We start from the raw sequence: 25,479 nt of genomic DNA, 5'->3' as shown, positions 1-25,479 counted from the left end.
AGGGGTTAACACCAGGGGGGATCAAAGGATTAAATGTGTGCCTAGGGAGTGCTTTCTAACTGTGTGGGGGATGGGCTCACTGGATGAAAACAGAGATCCGTGTTCCTAAATAGTAGGAACACAGGATCCCTGTGTTCATCTCTGACAGAACAGCGGTCTGGCTTGTTTACATTGGCAGACCGCCGTTCTGTCTCCATGGGGAGCAATTGCAGACATCGCATCCATCGGACCTGCTGATTGGCTCCCCCTCTGGCAAATCGGTGCATGTGCGCCCCCACTATCTCCTACACGAAGGGACATACATGTACGTTGGCGTCGGCTGGTCAGCAAGTGGTTAATCTGTATCATTTTATTGTGCCCTCCTATGATGAGTCATGAAATTTCGGTTTTCCTAATTCCATTTTTTTTTTTTTTTGTCCCAGGGCGGTCTCCTGTACGCCAAACTGAACAACACCAAACTGAAAGAGAAACGTCCAGCCGAGAATCCGAAGCTGGATGAGGAGGTCGTCTATGCTGATGTGGTCAAAACAACCCCTAAGTAGGGTTTTTGTCATGTGAAAGGCACTCTGAAAGCGGAACTCCTGTCACCCATAAAAAAGCTTCACTTTTACCCCTCCCCCTTCCTTGGATAGCAAATATCAAATGTTTCTGTAATCTGGCTGAAGTTTATTCTGCCTATTTTTTCCCCTTTCCTTCTTTATTGACGTGCTAATGAAATTATTAAATAAAGCCTTTCTATTGTCATCACTGCCTGTGCTTCTCAATGCAATGTCATACCTCCCAACTTTTTGAGATGAGAATGAGGGACGCCTATGTAGGCATAGGACACACACCCTGTCACACCCCCTTAACCACTTTAAGACCAAACTGATTTGCCCCCTTCCTGACCAGGCCCTATTTTTGCGATTCGGCACTGCGTTACTTTAACGGACAATGGCGTGGCCGTGCGACGCTGTACCCAAACATAATTTTACGTTCTTTTTCTTTCTCACAAACAGAGCTTTCTTTTGGTAGGGAAGAGCCCTGGGGCCATCATAAAAAAAAAAAAAAAATTCAAAGATTTCTGAGTTTGAAAATACATTTTTTTTTTTACAGGATTGAAAGTCTGACTTTTAATCTCAGAATTCTGACTTTCAAAGTTAGAATTCTGACTTTTAATTTAAGAATTCTGACTTTCAAAGTTAGAGTTCTGACTTTTAATCTCAGAATTCTGACTTTTAATCTCAGAATTCTGACTTTTAAACTCAGAATTCTGACTTTTAAACTCAGAATTCTGACTTTCAAAGTCAGGATTCTGACTTTTAATCTCAGAATTCTGACTTTTAATCTCAGATTTGTGTTTAATAAATTTTAGCATGGTCCAAACTTGTAATCAGAATTCTGACTTGCAAAGTCAGAATTTTAACTTTTAATCTCAGAATTCTGACTTTCAAACTCAGAATTCTGTAAAAAAAAAAAAAAAAAAATATATATATATATATATATATATATATATATATATATATATATATATATATATAAATATATTTTCAAACTCAGAAATCTTTGATTTTTTTTTTATGATGGCCCAAGGGCTCTTCCATACTTCCATACTTTTTTTTGTTTATAGTGCAAAAAAAAAAAAAAATCGCAGAGGTGATCAAATACCACCAAAAGAAAGCTCTATTTGTGGGAAAAAAAGAACATCAATTTTATTTCGGTACAGCGTTGCAGGACCGCACAATTGTCAGTTAAAATAGCACAGTGCCGAATTGCAAAAACTGGCCTGGTCATTAAGGGGGCAAATCCTTCCAGTCCAGAACTGGTTAAAATGTATGTCAACATTTTGTTTTTTAAAGTGGTATTAAACCCAAAAGCAAAGATTATATTGCAGCTTACCAATTCTTAGATGTGACGGCTGCATTCGTTTTCTTGCTTTATTTCTTATTTTTTTAGTGCCGGTTCACACATATGCAATGCGGGAACTCTGCGAATCCACTGCGGGTTCCCGTATCACACTGGACTCACAGGCATTTCACACTGCCATATGCGAATCACTGGGGGTGTCAATACAAAGTTAATGACACCCCCAGACTAGTTTGCATATCGCAGTGCGAACTGTCAGTTCGGACAGGAATCAGATCGCATAGGTGTGAACACTCATGCAATCCGACTCTGGTGCAGACCAAAAAAGGGGTCCTATGCGACTTTGGTCCGAATGCGATGCAAATTCAGCCATACAATCTGAATGGCTGAATTTGCATTGTACAGACATCGCATGTGATTTGCAGAGCAGTGCGCTGGGAATCACATGCAATGTCTAACATCGCATATATGTGAATCGCCACTTAATATGGTGATCCAGTCAGTAAGTCCATTTTTTTCAACAGAACAAGCTCTACTACAGTTAGAGGGCTGAGACCATTGGTTACAATGATAAACATCCCTTGGATATAACTCTTGTGTCACTGTATCCCAGGCTACTTTAGTATCAGTCCCTGGTATAAATATTGGAACTTATAAAGATAATAAAAGGGGAGAAATTAGACTTTGTGATATCCTCAAAGAGTGAAAAAAATAAACAAAATATAAAATTGTTATCATATATAAAATTTTATATCAGATTTATTGAGAATATCATTAAAAATAACCCCGTAGCCCCATAAAGCCATGGGGAATAATATGCTTGGGGCCGCTGATAGAGGGGGACCACCAGTCCTCCTGTAGGGGGCCCCAACAGCACGGGGAATAAGTGCGGTCAGGCAGAAGGGCAATTACAGAAGGAAGCCCTGTTCTGCTCTCTGCAGCAGCTGAAAGCCAGTTCCCCCCCGCCAGCTTTCAGCTGCTGCAGGGAGATACACAGACACAGGATATCGTTCCTGTAATTGCTTCTCTGACACCGATCCCCCTCCCTGTTCTGCCTGCTTCTGATCCCATCCCCCGTGTGCCCCCCTTTCACTGTGCTTCAGGGCTGCAGGCTTCCTTGTCCTGTAGAAAAATAACAAATTGTAAAAAAAAAATAATAATTAAACATTGTTAATGAATCATTTAAAAAAAATTGTAAACTAAAATATTAAAAAAATTTTAACATTATAAAAAACAATTATAATTTTTTTTAATGTAAAAAAAAGAATAAAAATGTCTAATTCACACAGGTTCTCTGTTATGTTTGTGTTCAATAATAAAGATTTTAGTGTATTTTTAGTGAAAATATTATATATATATATATATATATATATATATATATATATATATATATATATATATATATATATATATTCGGGGGGGGGGGGGTGGGGGCTGCCAGGTTGGCTGTACGAGGCACTGTGATTTCTAACTGCAGTCCTGAATAATATATGCTACATACACAGTATCACAATTTGAGAATAAAAATATGTTATATTATATCATAACATTTCATCACTGATTTGTAGTTTGTAGGTTTGTAGACGCAATAACTTTTGTGCAAACCAATCAAAATACACTTATTTGGATTTTTTTTAACATAAAATATGTAGCCGAATACAAATTGGCCTAAAATGATGAAAATATTCGATTTTACATTTTTATTTTTTTATTGGGAATGTTATAGAGCAGAAAGTAAAAAAAATGACCACCTAATTTTTTTGCGATTCGGCACTGCGTTGCTTTAACTGACAATTGTGCGGTCAAATGACTCTGTACCCTAATAAAATTGATGTTTTTTTTTTTCCCCCACAACACTGAAAAAAGCAGTAAAATATATATATATATATATATATATATATATATATATATATATATATATAAAATAAAAAAGCCAAAATACTGTAAAAATGTTTTAATATTTTTTTTTTCTTAAGTAAATAAGAACTATTGCATATGTATATTTTTTCATTTTATTTATTTTATAGAAATAGTGAAAAAAAAAACATAAAACATAATTTTAGGGCCACTGGAGCCCTTAAAGTGAACCTGTGACCAGGCTATAGACAATCATTTTTTTTCCCTAACAAGCAGTCAAATAATTTTTAAATACACCCCCCCCCCCCTGACCTACTGACCTATGTAGCTGCAGCCACTGTGGAATAATTCCTGTTCAAAGTTTCACAGGAGAAGCACTGCAGTCATTCAAGTCTTTCTCTCAGCAGCTTAGCTTTTCCTGTGAACCTTGATCATGAATTGCTCCACAATGGCTACAACTAATTTTTTACTGTTTTTTTTATAACATGTAGATGCATTAAGGTCGATAGCCTGACCACAGATAACTTATGTGAGCTAAGGACTTAATGATCAACTCAACTCATTCGTAGCCACCAAAAATCTTTCTGGGCAATCTCTTTGATAAGAAGAAGGTATGTCCAGTGTTTTCCTTGTTTAATATCCAGACCGAATATGTCATTAGCTTTTCTTGATGTAAACAAGGGCCAGTATGAAGAGTGCCATGAGGAGGATGAATTTAAGCACAGAACAGGCCACTATTATGATACTTTGTAGACAAAGAGGTGATGATGTGGTGACACCTTCTGAAGGACCTAAAAGACACAGGAGTAGATATTGAAGAGGAATTCCTATTGTGTTGTTAAAAAAAAAAAAATATATATATATATATATACTGTTATTAATAATCAAATAGAAAAATGTCAAAAAATAATAAAGGAAGATGTATGACTATATACACTTCATTACCAAAAGTATTGGCTTTGCAACTCCGCAATAGAGGAGGTATTATATTTACTTTTCTGGTGGCTCTAGTCTGCTATCTTGTCTCAGTTGAAGAGCTACAGCCGTGTCAGACTCTTCAGCATTCAATAAGCAAATGTAAAAATGGCAAAAAATCATAAAGGAAAATGTATGTCTATATACACTATATTACCAAAAGTATTGGGAACTTTAATGGCATCCCAGTCTTTGTCTGTAGTATTAGTCTTCTCTTCTGAGAAGGCTGTCCATAAGGTTTCGGAGTGTGTCTATGGGAATGTTTGACTATTCTTCCAAAAGCACATTTGTGAGGTCAGGCACTGATGTTGGAGAGAAGGCCTGGCTTGCAGTCTGTGCTCATCCTAAAGATGTTCTATCAGGACTCTGTGAAGGCCAGTCAAGTTCCTTCACCCCAAACTCACTCATCCATGTCTTTATGGGCCTTGCTTTGTGCACTGGTGTGCAGTCATGTTGGAGCAGGAAGGGGCCATCCCCAAACTGTTCCCACAAAGTTAAAAGCATGAAATTGTCCAAAATGTCTTGGTATACTGATGACTTAGGAGTTTTCTTCACTGGAACTAAGGGGCCAAGCCCAACTCCTGAAAAACAACCGCACACCATAATCCCCCCTCCACCAAATGATTTGGACCAGTGCACAAAGCAAGGCCCATAAAGACATGGATGAGTGAGTTTGGGGTGGAGGAACTTGACTGGCCTACACAGAGTCCTGACTGCAACCAAATAGAACACCTTTGGGATGAATTAGAGTGGAGACTGCGAGCCAGGCCTTTTCGTCCACACTAGTGCCTGACCTCACAAATGCACTTCTGGAAGAATGGTCAAACATTCCCATAGACACTCCTAAACCTTGTGGACAGCCTTCCCAGAAGAGTTGAAGCTGTTATAGCTGCAAAGGGTGGGCCAACTCAATATTGAACCCTACGGACTAAGACTGGGATGCCCTTAAAGTTCATGTGTGTGTAAAGGCAGGCGTCCCAATACTTTTGGTATTATAGGGTATATAGACATACATTTTCCTTTATTATTTTTTGCCATTTTTACATTTGCTTATTGAATGCTAAAGAGTCTGACATGGCTATTAATCTAAGACAAGATAGCAGACTAGAGCCACCAGAAAAGTAAATATAATACCTCCTCTGTTGCAGAGTTGACTTTTTTGGGTTGTCAACAGAACCTTCACTTTAAGGCTTAGGTTAATGTTGGGGAACTAGCATTAGGGCTGAACTTTATGTTTACTGATATGTAAAGTTTTAGGCTTCACATTAGGGGGTTAATTCTAAGTGTTAATATAGAGATATCCAAAATGTTACAGTTGTCACCAGATCAGAAATCGAAACTTCACCTTTTTTTGATGACAGTTGGTGAAGGTGGGGCTTTCCCTTTGAGGAGATTTCCACTAACTTCCTGTTGCATCCCCGAGACAGAAAATAATGAAAAATGTCTCCAATGGAGATACAACCTTACAAAGGATTTTAACATAACTGCAGGATCTACATATAATTATCTGAGATAAACATTTCAGAATACAAGACAACACTTCCTCTATTGTAGCTATAACCTTGGGTAAGAGAAGTAGTGATCATACAGATCTCTTGTCACTGGAGGTCTTTGAGGGACATTGCCATTGGCACTGGTTATCCACCTTTTAACAGAGAAAACAGGCCTCCAGCGATGGTAGATATGTATAATGAGTCCAATCGTTTTTTTTTTTTTTTTTTTTTTTTTTATAAATTGCTAAACCCTGAAGAAACAATATTTTTATTCTTAAGGGTTTTGTAACTATCTGTGGATCTTGTGGTCACATGGTCTGGCTGGGAAAAGAACTCAGAAAAGAGGTTTGGTGCCTGGGTTTGAAGGGTTTTTCAGAGGCGGGATGGAAAATATGGCAGTGCAGGAGCAAAAGGTATGAAAGTTTAGGTTTTTACAAAAAAAAAAGTTAGGACTTTGTATGAGGAGGACAACTAGCAGCAGGTAAAATGAGACCTGTGGTGACACAGGTTCATAAGCAAAAATGGGAGTAATGTAAAAAAACAGGTATTTATTCAATAATCTCCCCAGTGGTATACATAATAAAACAAATTCATCATATTGGTGAGCTAGTTACATGCAGGATCTGATGACTAAGAGTAATAGATGGACAATAACAATTAATGTACAGGCCAATGTATATAAATATAATTTAGACATAAAACATGCATCCTAGATAGCCCAATGCGTTTCGTGGAACACACCCCACTTCTTCAGGGGCAGGAGCAATCAAAAGTATCTATAAAAAGTATAAAGAGTAATAATGTAGTAGAGTGGTCGACAAAAATTGTATCTCGACCACTCAACTACATTATTACTCTAATAATACTCTTTTATCAAGTTTGATGTCTATGAGATATGATTTCACCAATATGATGTATTTGTTTTATTATGTATACCACTGTGGAGATTATTGAATAAACACCTGTTTTTTACATTACTCCCATTTTTGCTTATGAACCTGTGTCACCACAGGTCTCATTTTACCTACTGCTAGTTGTCCTCCTCATACAAAGTCCCAACTCTTTTTTTCTTTTTCCATATAAACAGGGATGGAGGCACATTCATTTTGCCTCATTTAAAGTCCCAAAAAACCCTCTTCTTCTTCATATGTTTTTACAAAGATTGAGGTTGGTTGGTTGACTCTGGCCTATAAAAACTTTCAGAAAGAGGTAATGTGGCCATCTTCTCTAGTAGGAAAGTATTATACCCATGCTGAGTAGTATGGTACTGAAGATCAGAAACATTTTGGACAAGTTTTGTAGTCACTGAGCTTGGACATGCAGCAAGTGAATTTAACATCTGATTAGCATGTTTTCAGTTAATGATTAACAAGGAAATATAGCAGCTGAATACATACCATTCACATTCTCACTTTTCAGGAGAGTCCCAGGACCTTCCTCCATTAAAAATTCTGTTCTCCCCCTAATAGATCCACAACGTTGTATCATCACCCTGCAGTATAATATGGTGTTGTTTAGTCCATGGAAGTCTTGTAGGAAAAGATTGGAGCCATCAACCAGTTTGGTCTTGCCTTTGTAATGCGGGTGAATGAAGTCTGGGTTTGGATGGTAGACGTAGTCCTCTCTTGGGTCTCCGATCATCCAGTAGACCTCTGTCCTTAAGATATTACTGTACTGTGGCATTGTGAAACTGCAGTTAATGATGGCACTCTTCTGAAAAACAGTTTCTTGTGGCTGAATGATTTTGCATGTGTTTGTTCTCTCTGTAAAATGCCAACATAAGATAAACTTTATTGTGAAAAAAAAGTATCATCAAAGCTGCATGCCTGCCCATTATGACAGTTAAAGCGGAGTTCCGGCCCCAAAAATGACTTTTGGGCCATTTGCTTGCTGACTTCAACCTGAAAAAGAAATGGATACTCCCAATTTTTTTTTTGTTTACTTACCTTGTTATAGAAGAAAATATACTTACCTTCCTTCCACTTCCTCCCTCTGCGGCTGCAGACCGTGCCATCACTTCCTGCTTGCGATGACTAAACAGCTAAACAGCTTCTGGGCATGCGCAGAAGCTGTGCAGGGATGACGCGCCTGCACCGGAAGTGACGAGCAGGGCTGGTGCAAGGCATTCTGGGACTCCGACATCACCAAAGAGGACGCAGAAGAGGACGCTCCGGCTTCAGCTGCCCACACCTGAGATGGCAGCGCTGGACAAGACATTTTCAAGGTAAGTATTACTTCTAAAAGGTAAGTGCAACCTGGGACAGTTCAGAAGCTATCCATTGTGGAATGTACTAGCCCTGACTGTCCCGGGGTATTTTTTTCTAAAAAACTTTTCTGAGGCCAGAACTCCGCTTTTTAAGCCTTAAAGAGTATCTGTCACTTTATAAAATAAATAAATAATGCAGTGCTCTAGGATTATTGCAATACAGATAGATTTATCCCAATGGGTGAACAAAATATTGGTTGTATATATATATATATATATATATATATATATATATATATATATATATATATATATGTGATCAAACAAAGTCCCCAAAAAAAGGAAGAAATAGTAGATGCAATAGTCCCACAGCCGTGATGGTAGTAAGAATTCTTAGATAAGCCAGGTGACACCTCACACTCTCATGCTCTGCTTACCAGACAACGTGTGACCCCCCCTGATTAGATTGGTCAATTAGCGCTTTAGTATAAAAAACGATCCAGCATTCTCGACAGACAAGAGAGTCAATTTTAGAAAGGCAGGTCACTAACAAATCCAGCACCCAGATGGAGGTTAGAACTCATTCCAGAGTGGTCCCAGATCACATGAAAAGAAAAGCACTGCAATAGTGTAATATTGCTAAAAACCATATGTCTTTATTAGGAAGATGCACTAACATGTCTTGTAAGTATTAAATTGCACAATCCAGCGTGACAAATGCTGACAGATCTGGTTTTCCAGTAGCAAAGATGGCCGACTCGCGACTGCGCATGCCTGGTGGTGTACATACGTAGCTCCGCCTGGCATGTTTCGTCACATCTGACGTCATCAGGAACAAGGTGTCAAGTTCTTTTATTAACACCCTACTCCCACTGGTACTTACCTTTGGCACATTTCACAACCATTTGCCTGAGACCTTGTAAATTCCTGGTACTTGGGTGCATGGAGGAACATGAGACCTCCTTCCCTTTTTCCCAGGGTGCAGTGCTCAGACCTTATTGGCCAAGTGCCAAGTCTAAACACTTGACAAAGTTATAAGCCCTGTGTAAGCTCTGACACTGATCAACACAGAACATATTTTGTGATTAAACTCAAGGCTCTGGCAGGGAACAGAGTGGCAAAAAACGTCAGAGAAGATATTACTGGATGGAGGTCACCTAGGAAGAGAACTCATCATTTTGTTATAAGTGGGCAAAGTGACACATTCTCTCTAAAATATATTCAAGTAGCAAAGTCTGCCGGCTCCAGGGGCTTCAGTCTAGGCATAGCACACCAGTCCAACCTTCTTCCTTTTGTCCACAATTCAGGAACCCATTTTCCTTGACTGTTTGTAAGCCGGGGGGGGGGGGGGTTCCTAAACACACCAACTGAACAGAGAAACGTAAGGTGGGAGGTAAAAGTACAGCACAACTAATCATTTTTCAGATGTAGCACCCTCCTAGTCAGGTGCTAGGGGAAAGCATTTGTGGGCTCTTCTTCTTATCAGGGAGCAGGATTTCTAGTCTTGCCTGTTACATGTGTCCAAGTGTGATTCACTTGGTCTGAGGGAGTTCCCCACTGTATCCAATAGGGGACCCTGTTGGTCAGTGGAGGAATCCCAGCCAGTGACACACAGGCTTTTGTGACAGTCCCAGTGGGAAGGCACAATCGCAGTGCATCCTGGGATTTTTCATAAAAGCCTGGGACACATGTGACAGGGCATCTTTGGCGGGAAGCAGAGTCCCAGGAGGAGGGGGATGGGTGTCTCTCCTCCTGTCAGAAAGGAAGTGGTCACAGGCAGTCGGCCTAGTGGACCAGACATGTGGGGCTGATCTAAAAGGTCCTGTAGAAGCTCACGGTGGAGCAGTTGCAGAGATTCCTGTGGAAAGCAGTATCAGTGAGTACAAGTGAACTTACCCAGGAAGGGGACCACTCCAGGGAAAGTCAGTGGAAAAAGGCCAGCACACACAGTGGGTCAGAAAGGGGGTGCCAAGATAGACCCTGAAGAGAAACTTAAAGTATTGTTCATCATTTAAAAACCTTCACCTCAGGTAGATGTCCTCAACTGTGCATAGTTGTTAGTTGGAGTATTCCACTCATTCCTTCTCATCCCTTCTCCCAACCCAGTTCCAAAATAAATTAAATCCCCTGGACTGTTTATTGACTGAGCTGAGGAATTAAAGCTACAAGTTCAAATGTCTGTTGCTACCAGAGGAATCCACTATAACCACTTGCCGACTGCCTAACGTCTATCTACGTCGGCAGTCGGCCCCTCACAGGTAAAGCGATGTAGATCTACGTCGCTAGCCTGTGAGGCTCTAGGGAGCGAGCGCGCGCAGCCGGAAGCGTGCTCCCGCTCGCTCACGGACCCCCCCGCGCATGTGCCCGGTGGACCCGATGTCCGCCGGTTACTCGTGATTGTCGGTTACACCGGGAGAAAGGCAGGCAGCTAGTGTAAACAAAGCCACCTGTCATTCTCCCCTGTGTAACAGCAGAGATCATACGGTTCTGCTATGTAGGACCATAGATCTCTGCTGTTACATCACTAGTCACATCCAATCACAGTTAGAAGTACGCCCCTAGGGACACACTTAACCCCTCCTTCTCAAATAAAGTTAACCCCTTCCCTGCCAGTGTCATTTTTACAGTAACAGTGCATATGTATAGCACTGATTACTGTAGTAATGTCACTGGTAACCCCAAAAGTGTCACAAATGTCAGTTAGGGGTCCGATTTGTCCGCCGCAATGTCACAGTCCTGCAAAAAAAATCGCAGATCGCCGCCATTACTCGTTAAAAAAAAAAACAATAGAAAAGACAAAAATCTTTCCCTTAGTTAGTAAACGCAATAACTTTTGCGCAAACCAATCAAAATACGCTTTTTGTGATTTTTTTTTTTACCAAACATATGTAGCAGAAAACAAATTGGCCTAAAATGTTAAAAAATTTTGATTTTTACATTTTTTGGGGGGGAATTTCATATAAAAAAATGTGAAAAATATTGTTATTTTTGCAAAATTGACGCTCTTTTTTTGTTTATAGCGCATGATCAAAAAATCGCACAGGTGATCAAATACCACCAGAAGAAAGCTCTGTTTGTGGGAAAAAAAGGACATCAATTCCATTTTGGTACAGTGTCGCACGACCGCGCAATTGTCCGTTAAATTCACACAGTGCCGAATCGCAAAATAGGCCCTGGTCAGGAAGGGGGTAAAATCTTCCGGGGCTTAAGTGGTTAAGCAGCTCCCATGGGGGCAGTGCTACACATATAAAGTGCAATCTAGAATTGACATTATCTCTTAGGAAGGGTTTACCTTAAAGCTCACTTTTGGGATAGACACATACCTACAAACACCAGTTCTGTTCCGAGAGTTTTTCTAACCGTCAGTGGGTCACTTTTCCCAGATGAGGCCAGGATTTCCCAGCAGTACCAGCCTTGGTGTAATGGAACAGTTTGATTTGATAGTTTAAAATATAAAATATTCCCCCTTAGGCTGTCAGAGCAATCTCCTGAATGGACCAGTCTATCACACTTTGGGCTCTCTCCAGTGTTTCTCCACAGCCGGCAGGAAATGAAAGGTGGGGTAACGTAATTCTTAGATGAGAATCGGCACAAGAAAGTCACAGTGTCCCCGGCAAATGCTGGTATAAAAGGTGGCTGCTCCAGCTTCAGTTCATGTTCCTCTAAGACAAGGAAAGAAAAACATTTATTATCAAGCAACATAAATATATAATTAGGAGTCTAGGAGCCACTTAAATGTACCCATCTTGTTCTCTAGAGCAGTGGTCCTCAACTCCAGGCCTCAGGGCCCACTAACAGGCCAGGTTTGCAAGAAAACTGAAATACATCCCAGGTGATTTAATTTGCTGCTCAGTGATTGCAGTACTCTAGTCTGCATCTACCCAAGGTCAGTGGTGTATTTAGGTTTTGTGCTGCCCTAGGCCTGACTAAACTTGGGCACCCCCTAATTTAAATATGACCCACCCCTTCCTGTAAAGGCCACACCCCTTCATGTTTATGACCCGCCCTGTTATCAGTAAACCACAGACTACAACCAGTTTTTCAGTGCCCATCAGTGCAGCCCCATCAGTTTCCATAAGTTCAGCCTCATCAGTGCAGCCTTATGAGTGCAGCTTCATTACTGGCCATCAGTGCAGCATATCAGTGCGGCCTCATCAGTAGCCATCAGTACATCCTCATCAGTGGCCATTAGTGCAGCCTATCAGTGTCCATCAGTGCTGCCTTATCAGTGGCCATCAGCGCAGCCTCATCAGTGGCAGTCATTGCAGCCTCATCAGTGGCCATCAGTGCAGCCCATTAGTGCCCATTAGTGCAGAATATCAATGCAGCCCCATCAGTAAAGCTTATCAGTGCCCACTTTTTTGCTGCCCCCCCCTGCAAAGTGCCGCCCTAGGCCTGGGCCTTGTTGGCCTAGGCCAAGATACAGCACTGCCCGAGGTAATACTTAAAATCTGGCCTGTTAGTGGGCCCTGAGGACCAGAGTTGAGGACCACTGCTCTAGAGCATGTTCCAGCATTAATTTTTTTAACCTTCTTCCTGTAATGCTCCCCCGTTGTCATGTACTTTCGGTACATTTTTTGTATGACTCTTTTACACTAAATCGCACCATTCAACTGTCCGGGGCTGTGTCCTGGAGCCCAAAGCTGAAACAGGTTCTGGTACTTGGATTCACTAACTTATCTTAGCACAAAACAAGGGCACCCAGGGCATGGTGGGCATTGGTGCTGGGCACCCAGGGTATGTTCCTTGCATTTCCTGTGAGGTTTCTTGGGTTCCTGAAATTGTGATTGGCCAACACTGTAGCAGACAGCATCCCACCCCATTGGCTGTCGCAATAGTAAACATGAGTCTAGGGAAGCTTCCTCTAGGCTCCTCCTCAGCAATGAAGTGTCTCTATACACAACATAAGAGGGATCCTGGGAGGAAGGACATCTCCTGGCATTGAGTTGCTCTGTTTTTGAAGTCTGTAAGTTTCAGGGAGGATGGGGAGGGTAACAATGGTTTGTACTGGGGTTCAGAGAATTTGTGTTAAGAGAAGCAATATTTGTACGGTGATTTGTAGACTGATTTAAAGGGGCTGGGGGGGGGGGGGGTTGGAGAGGAACAGAACTTTGGGGAGGGGGGATTTTAGAGGAAAGAGGATTTGTGCTAGGCGGAATTTGGAGGGGAGTAGTTTTTTTTGCTATAAGGGAGAAGAGAATTTGAGCTGGGAGTGAGGATTGGTGGAAGGAGAATTTGTGCTGGGGAGGAGGATTTGCAGGGAGAGGATTTTTGCTGTGAGGAAAAAAAGGATTAAGAGGAGGAATTCACGCTTGAAGGGGAGAAAGGATTTTTGTTGGGAGGGGAATTGGGGGGTTAAGAGGATTTGTGCTGCGAGAGGAGGGAGGATTGGGGAAAGGGGAGATTATTAGTACTGGGAGGGGCAATTTGAGGGTGGAACATAGGCGTGCACACAGGGTGTGCCAGGTGTGCCTGGGCACACCCCAACCACCCCATGTGACACATATTCCCAGTTTAGACCACTAATATTTCACCAAATTAAAAAATTGTTCTCCTTACTTTTTTTTGCAAAAAAAATTATGAAAAGGTAACATTGTAAAAAATAATAAAAATAAAAACTACTGACTCCACCCACTGCTCTACATGCTCTGCATGTGTATATATATACTGATCAGTATATATACACATGCACACACATACATATATGTGTTTGAGCTTTGGGGTGCACACCCTAATGCAATAGGCTGTGCACACCTATGGGGTGGTGGAAGTGGATTTGTGAGCCTGGAGAGGAATTGGGGAGAAAACAATTTGTGCTGGGAGGGGAAATTGAGGAAAAGAGGATTTAAACAGGGAGGGGAGGATGATTTGGGCTGAGAGGGGGGATTTGGGAGAAATAAGAGGATTTGTGCTGGGATAGAGGTAATTGGCACTAGAAGGAGGATTTGAAGAGGGGGGAAGAGTATTTGTGCTGGGATGGGAAGAGAATTTGTGCTATTAGGGGAATTTAGGGGGATTTGCGCTATATGGGGGGGCAAGATTTGTGCTTTGAGGGGAATTGAGGGGGTTAAGAGGATTTGTGCTGTGATAGCAAGGAGGGTTGGGAAGGGGTGATTATTTGTTCTGGGAAGGGATATTTGAGGAAGGGAGAAGATTTGTGTGTTTGGAGGGGAATTGGGTAGAAAAGGATTTTTTCTGGGAGGAAGAATTGAGGGAAGAGGATTTGTGCTCGTGGGGATGGGGGGATTTGTCCTGGGAGGGAGGATTGGGAGGATTTGTGCTGGGAGGAAGAGATTTGGGGGGAGTGAAAGAGGATTTGTGCATGGAGAGAGGATTGGCGAGATAAGAATTTGTGCTGGAAGGGGGGTTTTGGGGGGTGGAAGCGGATTTGTGCTGAGAGGAGGATTGATGAAAGGGAAATTGTACTAGGGGAAATGGACCTTAGGCCCCTTTCACACATACAGACCGTTCATTTCGTCAGTTCATGTCAAAATGGATGAAGTATTGATCTATTTTTCATCCATTTTTCTTCCATTTTTTATCCGTTTTTCATCCATTTTTTCATTTGTTTTCATCCATTTTTCATCTGTTTTTCATCCATTTTTCTTCCATTTTTCTTCCATTTTTTATCCGTTTTTCATCCGTTTTTTCATCCATTTTTCATCCATTTTTCATTCGTTTTTCATCCATTTTTCATCTGTTTTTCATCCGTTTTTCTTCCATTTTTCATTTGTTTTTCATCCATTTTTCTTACGTTTTTCATCCATTTTTCTAACGTTTTTCATCCATTTTTCTTACGTTTTTCATCAGTTTTTCATAAATTTTTCATCCATTTTTCTTCAGTTTTTCATCCGTTTTTCATCACTTTTTTCATCAGTTCTTTTTAATCCACTACCAATGCAAAAACAAATGAAAAACTGACCGTTTGTCAGTTTACATCTGTTTTTCATCCAAAACATTTTTTTAATGTAAGAAAAATAGAGCTTTGATCAGTTTAAAAAAAAACGAATGATGACGAATGCTGAGGTAAACCGATGAAAATGGATGATTATCCATTTACATCCATTTTTCCATAGAGAGGCATTGATGTCCGTTTTTCACCAGTCAACGGATGGATGAAAAACTGAAAAACAGACAGCATGTGTGAAAAGGGCCTAAAAGATGGGAGTTTATAGGCAAAGGCTGGTGTTCCGCCCTATCCCAGTCGTCCATACAAAATCATCCTTTTCCCGCATATTATATAACTAATATTTAAAAAGAAGCATATAACTCCTCCTATAGGTTGCTAGCCAGCGTGAAGGGTCAAACACATAAGCAGCGCTACAAAACCTATAACTTTCAATAGAGATATAGTACAGGTGAGTCCACAGTCTATTCATATAGTCCAAACAATGGGATGAATATACACCTCAAAGTGAAGCCAGATCATGCGCCTTCACCGCACCACGTGCCCCGTCCCTAGGTATTGCTCACTCACCAGCTGATGTTATATACTTTGCCTTTAAATCCTCCAAAACACATTCCACTCAGCTCAGGCAGTTGAGAGAGCAGTATATGCAACAAAACAGAGGGCTCATAGGACAGTATGTATGCACAAGATCCTTTATTAAAAAAAACCCTTTATTTCCCGCTCACAAAACACTCACAATGTAAGGTATTAAAAGGCAATCGAAATCCACAAACTGAAGTGACTGAACCAGGCGGCGACTAAGCCTCCAGAGTCTCACCATCCCTGCTCGTCATCAGCGTGTCCGGAAGATCCCAAAGCCATTTGTGTGCAGCTGCTTGACATCTGGTTGTCACTTTGACCGTGTGCTCGCGCCCTGACGTGTTTCGTCATCAAAAGGACTTCTACGGAAGACGCCCTAGGGATGGGGCACGTGGTGCAGTGAAGGCGCATGATCTGGCTTCACTTTGTGGTGTATATTCATCCCAGTGTTTGGACTATATGAATAGACTGTGGACTCACTTATACTATATCTCCAGAGATGTATAGTAACTAAGTAGAACTACTTCACTACTGTACTTAAGTACCGAAATGCGGTATCTGTACTTTCCTAGAGTAGAATTTTTCTCTCCTACTTCCACTTTTACTTCACTACATTTTTTCGATGATTTCAATACTTCTACTCCGATATTTTTTTTTTGTGCTGCATAGTTACTCATTACAATTATAAAAATTACCACTGCCAGAACAGTAGATGGCAGGTTTCATGAAGCTCAAAACATGTGTATTATCAGCGCATACTAAAATAAATGCTACTGTATGTATAAATAAAAGCTGCATTTGAAATAATAAAAAACAATATGATGTTAAAACTTTTGACTTCTTTCTTTAATAACTACATAACACAGTACTTGTACTTTTACTTTCAGTACTTGAGTAGCAAACTTTTTAAAAAACTACTTGCAATACTTAAAGCGGAGTTCCACCCTGGGAATACATTTTTTAATAAAAATACCCCCGGGACAGTCAGGGCTAGTACATTCCACAATGGCTAGCCTCTGATCTGTCCCGGGTTGCACTTACCTTTTAGGAGAAATACTTACCTTGAAAAAGTATTGTCCAGCGCTGCCATCTCAGGTGTGGGCAGCTTGAAGCCAGCGCGATCCTCTTCTGCGTCCTCTTCCGTCTTCTTCGGTCCCATGATGCACTGCGCCGGCCCCGCCGTCACTTCCGGTGCACGCGCGTCACCCCTCCACAGCTTCTGGGCATGCCCAGAAGCTGTTTAGAAGGGAATGACGCGCGCGCATCGGAAGTGACGTCGGGGCCGGTGCAGGCGCACTGATTGCTGGGAGCGATGACGTTCAGCTCCCAGGAATCATTGCAAAGCCAGGAAGTGACGAATCGCCGTGGCCGCCGAGGGGAGGAAGAAGGAAGTAAGGTAAGTATATTTTCTTCTATACGAGGTAAGTAAAAAAAAATAAAAAATTTCGATTATCCATTTGTTTTTCAGGTGACCCGGAGCGAGAAGATGGAGGTAAGTATCATTTTAGGGTGGAACTCCACTTTAAGTACAAAAAATGTTGAATACTTTAGTACTTCTACTCAAGTCACTTTTTGATCGAGCACTTGTACTTTTACTCAAGTATGGGTTTCGAGTACTTTATACAACTCTCTATTGAGAGTTATAGGTTTTGTAGCGCTGCTTATGTGTTTGACCCTTCATGCTGACTAGCAACCTATAGGAGGAGTTATATGCTTCTTTTTATATATTTTATCTCTAAGGCAGCAGAGGTTTACATGCACTTTACAAATGATTTATTTATTTATTGCTTGTAAGTTTTTTTTCCTAAGTGCTGGGTGATTGGGACATAATTAGTGGTGACACTTTATACTCTCGGTCTTTGGTTGAATATAACTAATATTGATTGAATTTACCTCTTACGGTGAGCCTGGTCCCATTAACACTTTGAAACTGCTTTTTCTCGTTGCCTTGGAATGAGATAATCACACGACAACAATACTTGTTGCTGTCATTGAGGGTCAGGTTGTTCAGTATTAGTGAGACATTCTCGGCCACCGGGTCCTCCTGTAGCAGCAATCTCCCGTGATACTTGGCCAAAGAGACATTGGTCAAAGAGTTGTAGATTTCTTCCTTTTGTGTGTATCCACAGAACTCGCCATCATAGGCTTTCCATATAATATTCACACCCGAAACTGTTTCCTTTTTTTCTGGATATACAAATTTGCAGGGCAGTGTGAGAGTCTCCCCCACAAAGGATTCTGTTTCTATTGGCTGGTCTACACAATACTTTACTACAGTCCCAGACGGCTCACCTGTAAAACAGAAACAATATCATTGGGCTGTTGTGAAAAAAAATGATAAAATAGAAAATGACTGATTTACTGTGTATGTATTTTATTTATTTACAGTAAAACCTTGGATTGCGAGCATAATTCGTTCTGGAAACACGCTTGTGATCCAAAGCACTCTTATATCAAAGCGAATTTCCCCATAAGAAATAATGGAAACTCAGATGATTCGTTCCACAACCGTTTATTCATAAGTCCTTCAGTTTATAGTCCATATAAAAAGATTATAGCAATGTGATAGGCTGTGTAACCATAAAATGTCCATCCACAAATGGCGCCTCCACGAGGGGATTAGAAGCAAAATCCAGCAGGAGCAACAGAGTATAAAAGAGAAGAGAGGCGCCTCAAAGTGTAGCAATATGGTTACATTTTAACAGGGCGAATAGGTGCAGGAATAGGTGCAGGAACTCCCCCCTTCTGAGTCCCCCCTTGTCTCCACCCACTACCCACCTCTGAGCACTGTTCCTTGGTTCCACCCCCTACCCACCTTCCACGCACAACAAAATACCTCATCCAGCAACAAAGGATCCACCCCAGCAACATTCGACCCCCTCCAGTAACAACTACGGCTCTCCCAGCAACCAGTATCTCTCCCAGCAACCAGTATCAATAGATAAGCCAACAATAGACCTCTTCCTCAACAACATAAGACCCCCCAGCAACAATAGATCCACCAGCAGCAACAATAGACCCTCACACAATAACAGATCCTTACCAGTGACAATAGATCCCCAAGCAGCCAGCATCAAGAGACCCTATAACAAACCCCACACCCCTAGCTATTACGCACATTCAGTGCTGGAGGCCCTGCTGAAAAAAAACCCTGCATTTTAATCAGGGCCGGGACAAGGAGTGGGCAGGAGTGTTGGTCGCCCTGGATGCAATGGTTTATTGCAGGGATGGGGGCGCCCTGACCCTAACCCTAATGGAGGGGGGGGGGGTGCGCAGTTTGGCATCTTTGCCCTGGGTGCTAGATGGCCTTGTCCCAGCCCTGCATTTAATAAAGCTTCAAAATTTAGCAACTTGCATGGTTGATGAATAAAACAGGCACATCTTTGTATGCAGGCATCCGGGGTAAAGCTGTCCACATAGACCATCCTCCGCACCGACTGCTTTCATCGCTGTCAGTCTGCAATCGTGACCGGGAAGAATACCCTGCAGTAGAGCGATCTGAAAGCGAAGGTTGAAGTGCTCGTGGAGCACAGCGTGGAAGGGATGATGTCGATGGCGGTGCGGAGGACGGTCTATGTGGACAGCTTTACCCCGGACACCTGCATGCCTGTTTTAATCAACCATGTGAGTTGCTAAATGTTGAACCTTCATTAAATGTAACCATATTGCTGCACTTAGAGGAGCCTCTCTTCTCTTTTATACTCAGTAGTGATGTGACGCTACTTGTATATCAATACATCGCTTGTTTATCAAATCAAAACATTTTGCTTGTCTTGCAAAACGTTCTCAGACCAAGTTACTCTCAATTCAAGGTTTTACTTATTTATATTTTTGTTTATGTCACAGGAAAATCAGGAGTCATTTAAAACCAACTACAACCTTAACAACCCCCCCCCCCCCACCTTCCCATTTGACTCCAGTGCAGAGGAGGTATCGCCGCGATTGCTCCTGCTCTAAAGATTGCGGCGATACCTCACATGTTTCTTTGGCACATGAGCACTGAGACCGCCTCTGTAACTCTAAAGAGGTAACTGTTAAAAAATGTTAAAGCTTCACCTATGGAGATTTTTAAGTACCGTAGTTTGTCGCCATTCCATGAGCGTGCGCAATTTTAAAGCATGACATGTTAGGTATCTATTTACTCGGCGTAACATCATCTTTCACAATATACAAAAAAATTGGGCCAACTTTATTGTTTAGTTATTTTTTTTAATTAATTGAAGTGTATTTTTTCCAAAAACATTGCGTTTGAAAGACAGCTGCGCAAATACAGTGTGACATAAAATATTTCAATGACCATCATTTTATTCTCTAGTGTCTCTGCTAAAATATATCTATCTAAATATATATATATATATATATATATATATATATATAGGCAGCTGCTCGGAATGGGACCTGGAAGCTAATAGAGATCACTGGAGTAGTGGTGGCTACTGTAGCAATTTGCAGCCTCTACGAGGATCTCACAGGTATGATATCCCTACCTGGAATTTATCTTTAACCACTCACTTCCCCCCCCCCCCCCCGGAAGGTTTTACCACCTTCATGACCAGGGCATTTTTTTGCTATTCAGCACTGCACTACTTCTTTAACTGGCAATTGTGCGGTCATGCCACACTACGCAAATTAAGTTTATATAAATTTTTTTCACACATATAGAGCTTTCTCTTGGTGGTATTTGATCAGCACTGGGTGTTTGATCAACACTGGGTGCATCTGAGTCCCCGCTGACGAGTGGGGGTGGGAGCGAGCGCCCAGCGGAGCATGCTCGCCCCCTAGCTGCAGGCGCGCGACCGACGTAGACCTACGTTGCTTTGCGCAGGAGGGCCGTCCTGCCGCAGTAAATCGGTTAACTGACAACTGCGTGGTGGTGCGTTGTTGTACCCAAAAAAATTATCTTTTTTTTCCCCCCACAAATAGACCTTTCTTTTGGTGGTATTTGATCAGCTCTGCCGTTTTTATTTTTTGCGCTATAAACAAAAACAAAGATTGACCATTTGGAAAGGAAATATTTTTTATTTTCTGCTAGAAAACACATCCAATAAAAAATGTAAAAAAATCGAAATCTTCATCAATTTAGGCCAATATGTATTCTGCTACATCTTTTTGGTAAAAAAAAATCCCAATAAATGTAAATTGATTGGTTTGCGCAAAAGTTATCGCATCTACAATCTATGGGATATTTTTATGGCATTTTTATTTATTTATTTATTTTACTAGTAATGGCGGCGATCAGCAACTTATAGCGGGACTGCGACATTGAGGCGAACAAAATTGGACACCTAACTGACACTTTTTTTTGAGGACCAGTGACATTATTACAGTGATCAGTGCTTAAACTGTTACTTTACTAACATAACATAAGGGGCAATCAAAGAGTAAATGTGCCCCTAGGGAGTGTTTTCTAACTGTGTGGGGATGGTCTGACTGAGGGCAGACAGAGATCCGTGTTCCTGCCATCCTACTTTATTAATTTACTGACACTACACCCAAAAATTTACTGGCACAGCCAAGTTTTTACTGGCATTTCCAAAAGTTGCAAAATTACAGTTTTAAGTGCAAATTTCATTTCCCCCCGGTCGCCGGCTCACTCACCCTTCGCTGCCCCTGGACTGACATGTGGAGGCGGCGGCTTTCACCTCAGTCTCCTCTGTGTCCCCCTTCCTTGGTCGGGCTACCCCTGCGTCTCCTCCCTCCTCCTCCTTCGCCAATGGATGGCTTCTCCTTTCGGCCAATCGGGAAACAGGTCTCAGGACCAGCTTCCTGATTGACCAGGAGGAGAATCCGTGTGACAATAGTGAATATTCATTCGCTATTGTCACACAACTGGGTGGGCTCGTGGCGCAGTGCTCTGCGCCCCGAGCCCACCCTTATTTGAAGCCTATTAGAACCTCTAGCTCTAATCACACGCTTCAAAAGAAAAAAATCCCCTATTGGAATCCATGCATCCGGCGCCCTGCATGTAGATTAGGGGGCCCGGAAGCATGAATAGGGGGGGGCAGTGTCCCTGCATCCTCAATGGACGGGCCGCCACTGCTCTCCACGCCAGGTGGTCCTGCTCTCGGCTTGCCTTGCTCCCATCCCACAGACCCACCCACGAGGCTCCGGCCGCTCTGCTTTGCTCCGTTGCACCATGACATCACACAATATGCTCAGGCCCTGCCTCTGCCAGACCCGCCCCCGCTGCCCCAACACACTGTAGCACAGTGCTTTAAGTGGCCCAAAAGAGGTGCCGGTACTCTATTATAGCCTATACATTTTTTTGCCCCCCCACCCCACATCAGGGTCCCCACAGAGCACCCCGCCTGGCCTGGGACTCTGGAGCAGGGGGACTCACTGGTGGTGACTGGTCTGGCTCTGGAGTGGGAAATATTCTTGGGGGGGGGCAATTGAGGGCGCAGATGTCCAAAATGAGCGTACTGGTACGCTAAGGCGCACGGAGAGGTGGCGGTACTGAGTACCAGTGCATACCGGCCCACTTAAAGCACTGCTGTAGCAGTCACTTGGATGGTCTTGGCCGGGCGTCACAGCCATATTTTCTACTGGCAACCTTTACCTATTACTTGCATTTACTAGCAGGGGGAAAGTGTCAGTTTTTTACTGGCTGTCAGTAAAAATACTGACGGTTGGCAAGAGTTTTTGCTTCGGCAAAATTTTGCCTATGGCAAAATCTGCATTTTTTCAATCAAGTCAATTTTGTAGTTCACAGAAGATAGCTGTTTAGGCTGATATCATTGTTTCAGATATCCATTCAATTCACAGGACGCACATTTTCTGGCAGGATCAAAATGTATTTTCTTTACTTTCTAAAAATGTTCTTAGTTTTAAAATAAGAAATCTAAGGCAGCCACCATGTCTAAGGACTGCTGAGTTACAATAGAATACTTTTTAATTCTTAGGTAAAGTACACTTTCATGCATACTAAGAATAACACACATTGTTTTTAAATACGTACCCCATAGAAGCAGCATGATTAGAGTCAGAGGATAGGACATATCGATGGACCTGTCAGAGAAGAGCAGGCGAGGGAACGTTTCTGAAAGGCTTTCTGGAGCCTGAGCCATAACACGTAGTCTCACATTCAGATTGCTAAACACCTCCTTGTGTCATAACTTTTGTCAGGAAATGGGAAGAAAAAGGAAGACGGTTTTGCAAGATTTGAATCAGTTTTATTTGCAAAAGATAATTACAAATAGCAATGTTACCTAAGGGTCCTACATTAAAGGAAACCTGTCCTGAGAAGGTTGGAAAGCAGTCATCACTGACTTCTTCTGAGAATACGAGTTGTCTGGCTGGCATGCTGATCCAATTATTATTATACAGGATTTATATAGCTCCAACAGTTTACGCAGCGCTAAACAATACAAAAGGTATACAATACAGTTACAAAACAATAAAATACAAGAGGGTCCTGCTCAGAAAAGCTTACAATCTAATAGGGTGGGGCAGGAGGTACAAAAGGTTGTAACTGGGGGGAATGAGCTGATGGAAGTGGTAAAAGATTAGTTGGAGGCATGATAGGCTTCCCTGAAGAGCAGTGGCGGCTGGTGCGTTGGGGGCGAAGGGGCGCCACCCCCCCATCAATGCGTCCGGCCCCCTAATCTACATGCAGAGTGCCGGACGCATGGAGTTCAATGGGGTTTTTTTTTTTTAATCACCTGATTAGAGCCAGAGGCTTCAGAAAAAGATGGACCCGGGGCGCAGAGCAGTGCGCCCTCGAGCCCACCCATTGTGTGACAATAGCGAATGAAAATTTGCTATTGTCACATGGATCCTCCTCCTGGCCAATCAGGAAGCCGGTCCGAGACCCGCTTCCTGATTGGCCGAAAGGCGAGCGCATGCCATTGGCCGAGGAGGAGGCGGAAGGACTTGAGGAGACGCCGCCGCTGCAGGTAAGTCTCTCTGCATTGAAGGGGGCATGTTGGTCACTCTGCATTGAAAGTGGGCACGATGATCTCTCTGCATTGAAGGGGGGCATGGCACGCTGGTCACTCTGCATTGAATGGGGGCACGCTGGTCACTCTGCATTGAAAGTGGGCACGCTGGTCTCTCTGCATTGAAAGGGGGCACGCTGGTCTCTCTGCATTGAAAGGGGGCACGCTGGTCTCTCTGCATTGAAAGGGGGCATGCTGGTCTCACTGCATTGAAAGGGGGCACGCTGGTCATTCTGCATTGAAAGGGGGCATGCTGGTCACTCTCCATTGAATGGGGGCACGCTGGTCTCTCTGCATTGAAAGGGGGCACGCTGGTAATTCTGCATTGAAAGGGGGCACACAATACCTTGATTACTGAAGGCCCCTTTCACACTTTTGTGACCTCAAAGTCACGCAATTTTTTACAGCGTTTTTTGCCGCAAAGCAATGCCTATTACATTTTTCTGTTTGCCCCCCCCCCCCCCCCCCCCCAAAAAAAAAAGTTTGAGCACCAGCCACCACTGCTGAAGAGGTGAGTTTTCAGGTATCGCTTGAAGGAAGCCAGGCTCTAGAGGAATTCTGGAGATGCGCATACGAGGAGGAGACAAGAGATCTTGAGAGCAGGAGGTCTTGAGAGAAGCAGAGAGGACATTTTGTGTGATATTTGGAGACAAGATTGGTGTAGCTCGGGAAAGAGTTGTGAATGGCTTTGTATGTTGTGGTTAGTATTTTGAATTTAAAAAATGATAACAGGTTTGGTACTGCCAGTGACACCTCCATCCCTAAAATTTGCATACAAAGAAATAAGGATCTAGCCCTGGGAATTTAAATGAGGTGTACAAAAATGATCAATTATAATGGGGTAGATATAGTAGCAAATGTATTATGTATAAAAACATCAACATGTGCAAATACATGTGCCAATACAGACATAATTACAGCACATGATAAAGGACATGATGGTTGGTATACATGCTTGCGCATAGCAGTAATAACATTCAATGGTGAACTAGATGCATCTTTCGAACTCGACGCGTTTCGTGAGTCACTCACTCACTCTTCAGGAGTAGATGCGTACAAATATATCTAAAAAATTCATAATATCAGTTTTTAATTATATGAAAAGTAATGGCCAATAAAGAATGGAAAACTTGTATGGAGAGCCCTATGTAGGGAAAAACCATACTTACAAATTGACTGAGCCAGTGTGCAAGAGGACAAACCAAATGTCTGGTGGCGACCAAGTAGTCTGACCCGGGAGCTGAAGGAAGCGGGGCCAAACACTCCCCAACACGGGACACACGAGAGGCAGGTGTAGCTGATATGTGAATGAAAGTAACCCTTGACAAACCGTATCCCTTGCTGGAACAAAATATATAATATATAATTAATGTAGCGTAAAAAGGACTGCATTACATGGTAGTGATAGCAGCAAGTAAAATGTATTCATATATGTATATAATGTTGCAGTGTTGCAGAGATAACATGGGAAGACAAGGGGAAGTTCAAGCCCACATCTGTGAGAGTAAAAGGTGAAAAATAAAATAAAAAAGGGGAGAAATAATGCAGCCCAATGGGTGTAGGAGAAAGGAAAAACCCCTTTTTTTATTTTATTTTTTATGGACCATAGTGCGCCAGGGTTTTCTGTCCTCCACTGCATCCCAGAGCCTGCTTAGCTTCATGTTCGTTGGGACTTTC

At 42.2% G+C, this 25,479-nt stretch overlaps 2 protein-coding genes across 2 annotated transcripts in view; one reads left to right on the top strand and one right to left on the bottom strand.

Annotated features, from left to right (window-relative positions):
- LOC309552858 (uncharacterized protein) overlaps positions 1-542 on the top strand; it is a gene marked incomplete at its 3' end in the record, with an annotated part of 147,482 nt that extends 146,940 nt beyond the window's left edge. Inside the window, exon 10 of the mRNA XM_082253769.1 lies at positions 423-542. Coding sequence (XP_082109895.1) covers positions 423-542 — 120 coding nt within the window. The remainder of the gene's footprint in view (positions 1-422) is intronic.
- A 3,468-nt stretch (positions 543-4,010) lies between these two features.
- LOC309554839 (uncharacterized protein) lies at positions 4,011-22,884 on the bottom strand. The gene is made up of 5 exons (XM_082256559.1): positions 22,824-22,884; positions 17,759-18,157; positions 11,700-12,038; positions 7,568-7,933; positions 4,011-4,493 (listed from the first exon to the last, which is right to left on the bottom strand). The coding sequence occupies exons 1-5, from the start codon at positions 22,861-22,863 to the stop codon at positions 4,360-4,362; spliced, it is 1,278 nt and encodes a 425-aa protein (XP_082112685.1). The 5' UTR covers positions 22,864-22,884; the 3' UTR covers positions 4,011-4,359.
- Positions 22,885-25,479: the final 2,595 nt, after the last annotated feature.

The sequence above is a fragment of the Pelophylax lessonae genome (genome assembly GCF_965119305.1).
Source record: "Pelophylax lessonae genome assembly, chromosome: 4".
Lineage (NCBI taxonomy): Eukaryota > Metazoa > Chordata > Amphibia > Anura > Ranidae > Pelophylax > Pelophylax lessonae.
This window is presented reverse-complemented; position numbering and strand designations above follow the sequence as displayed.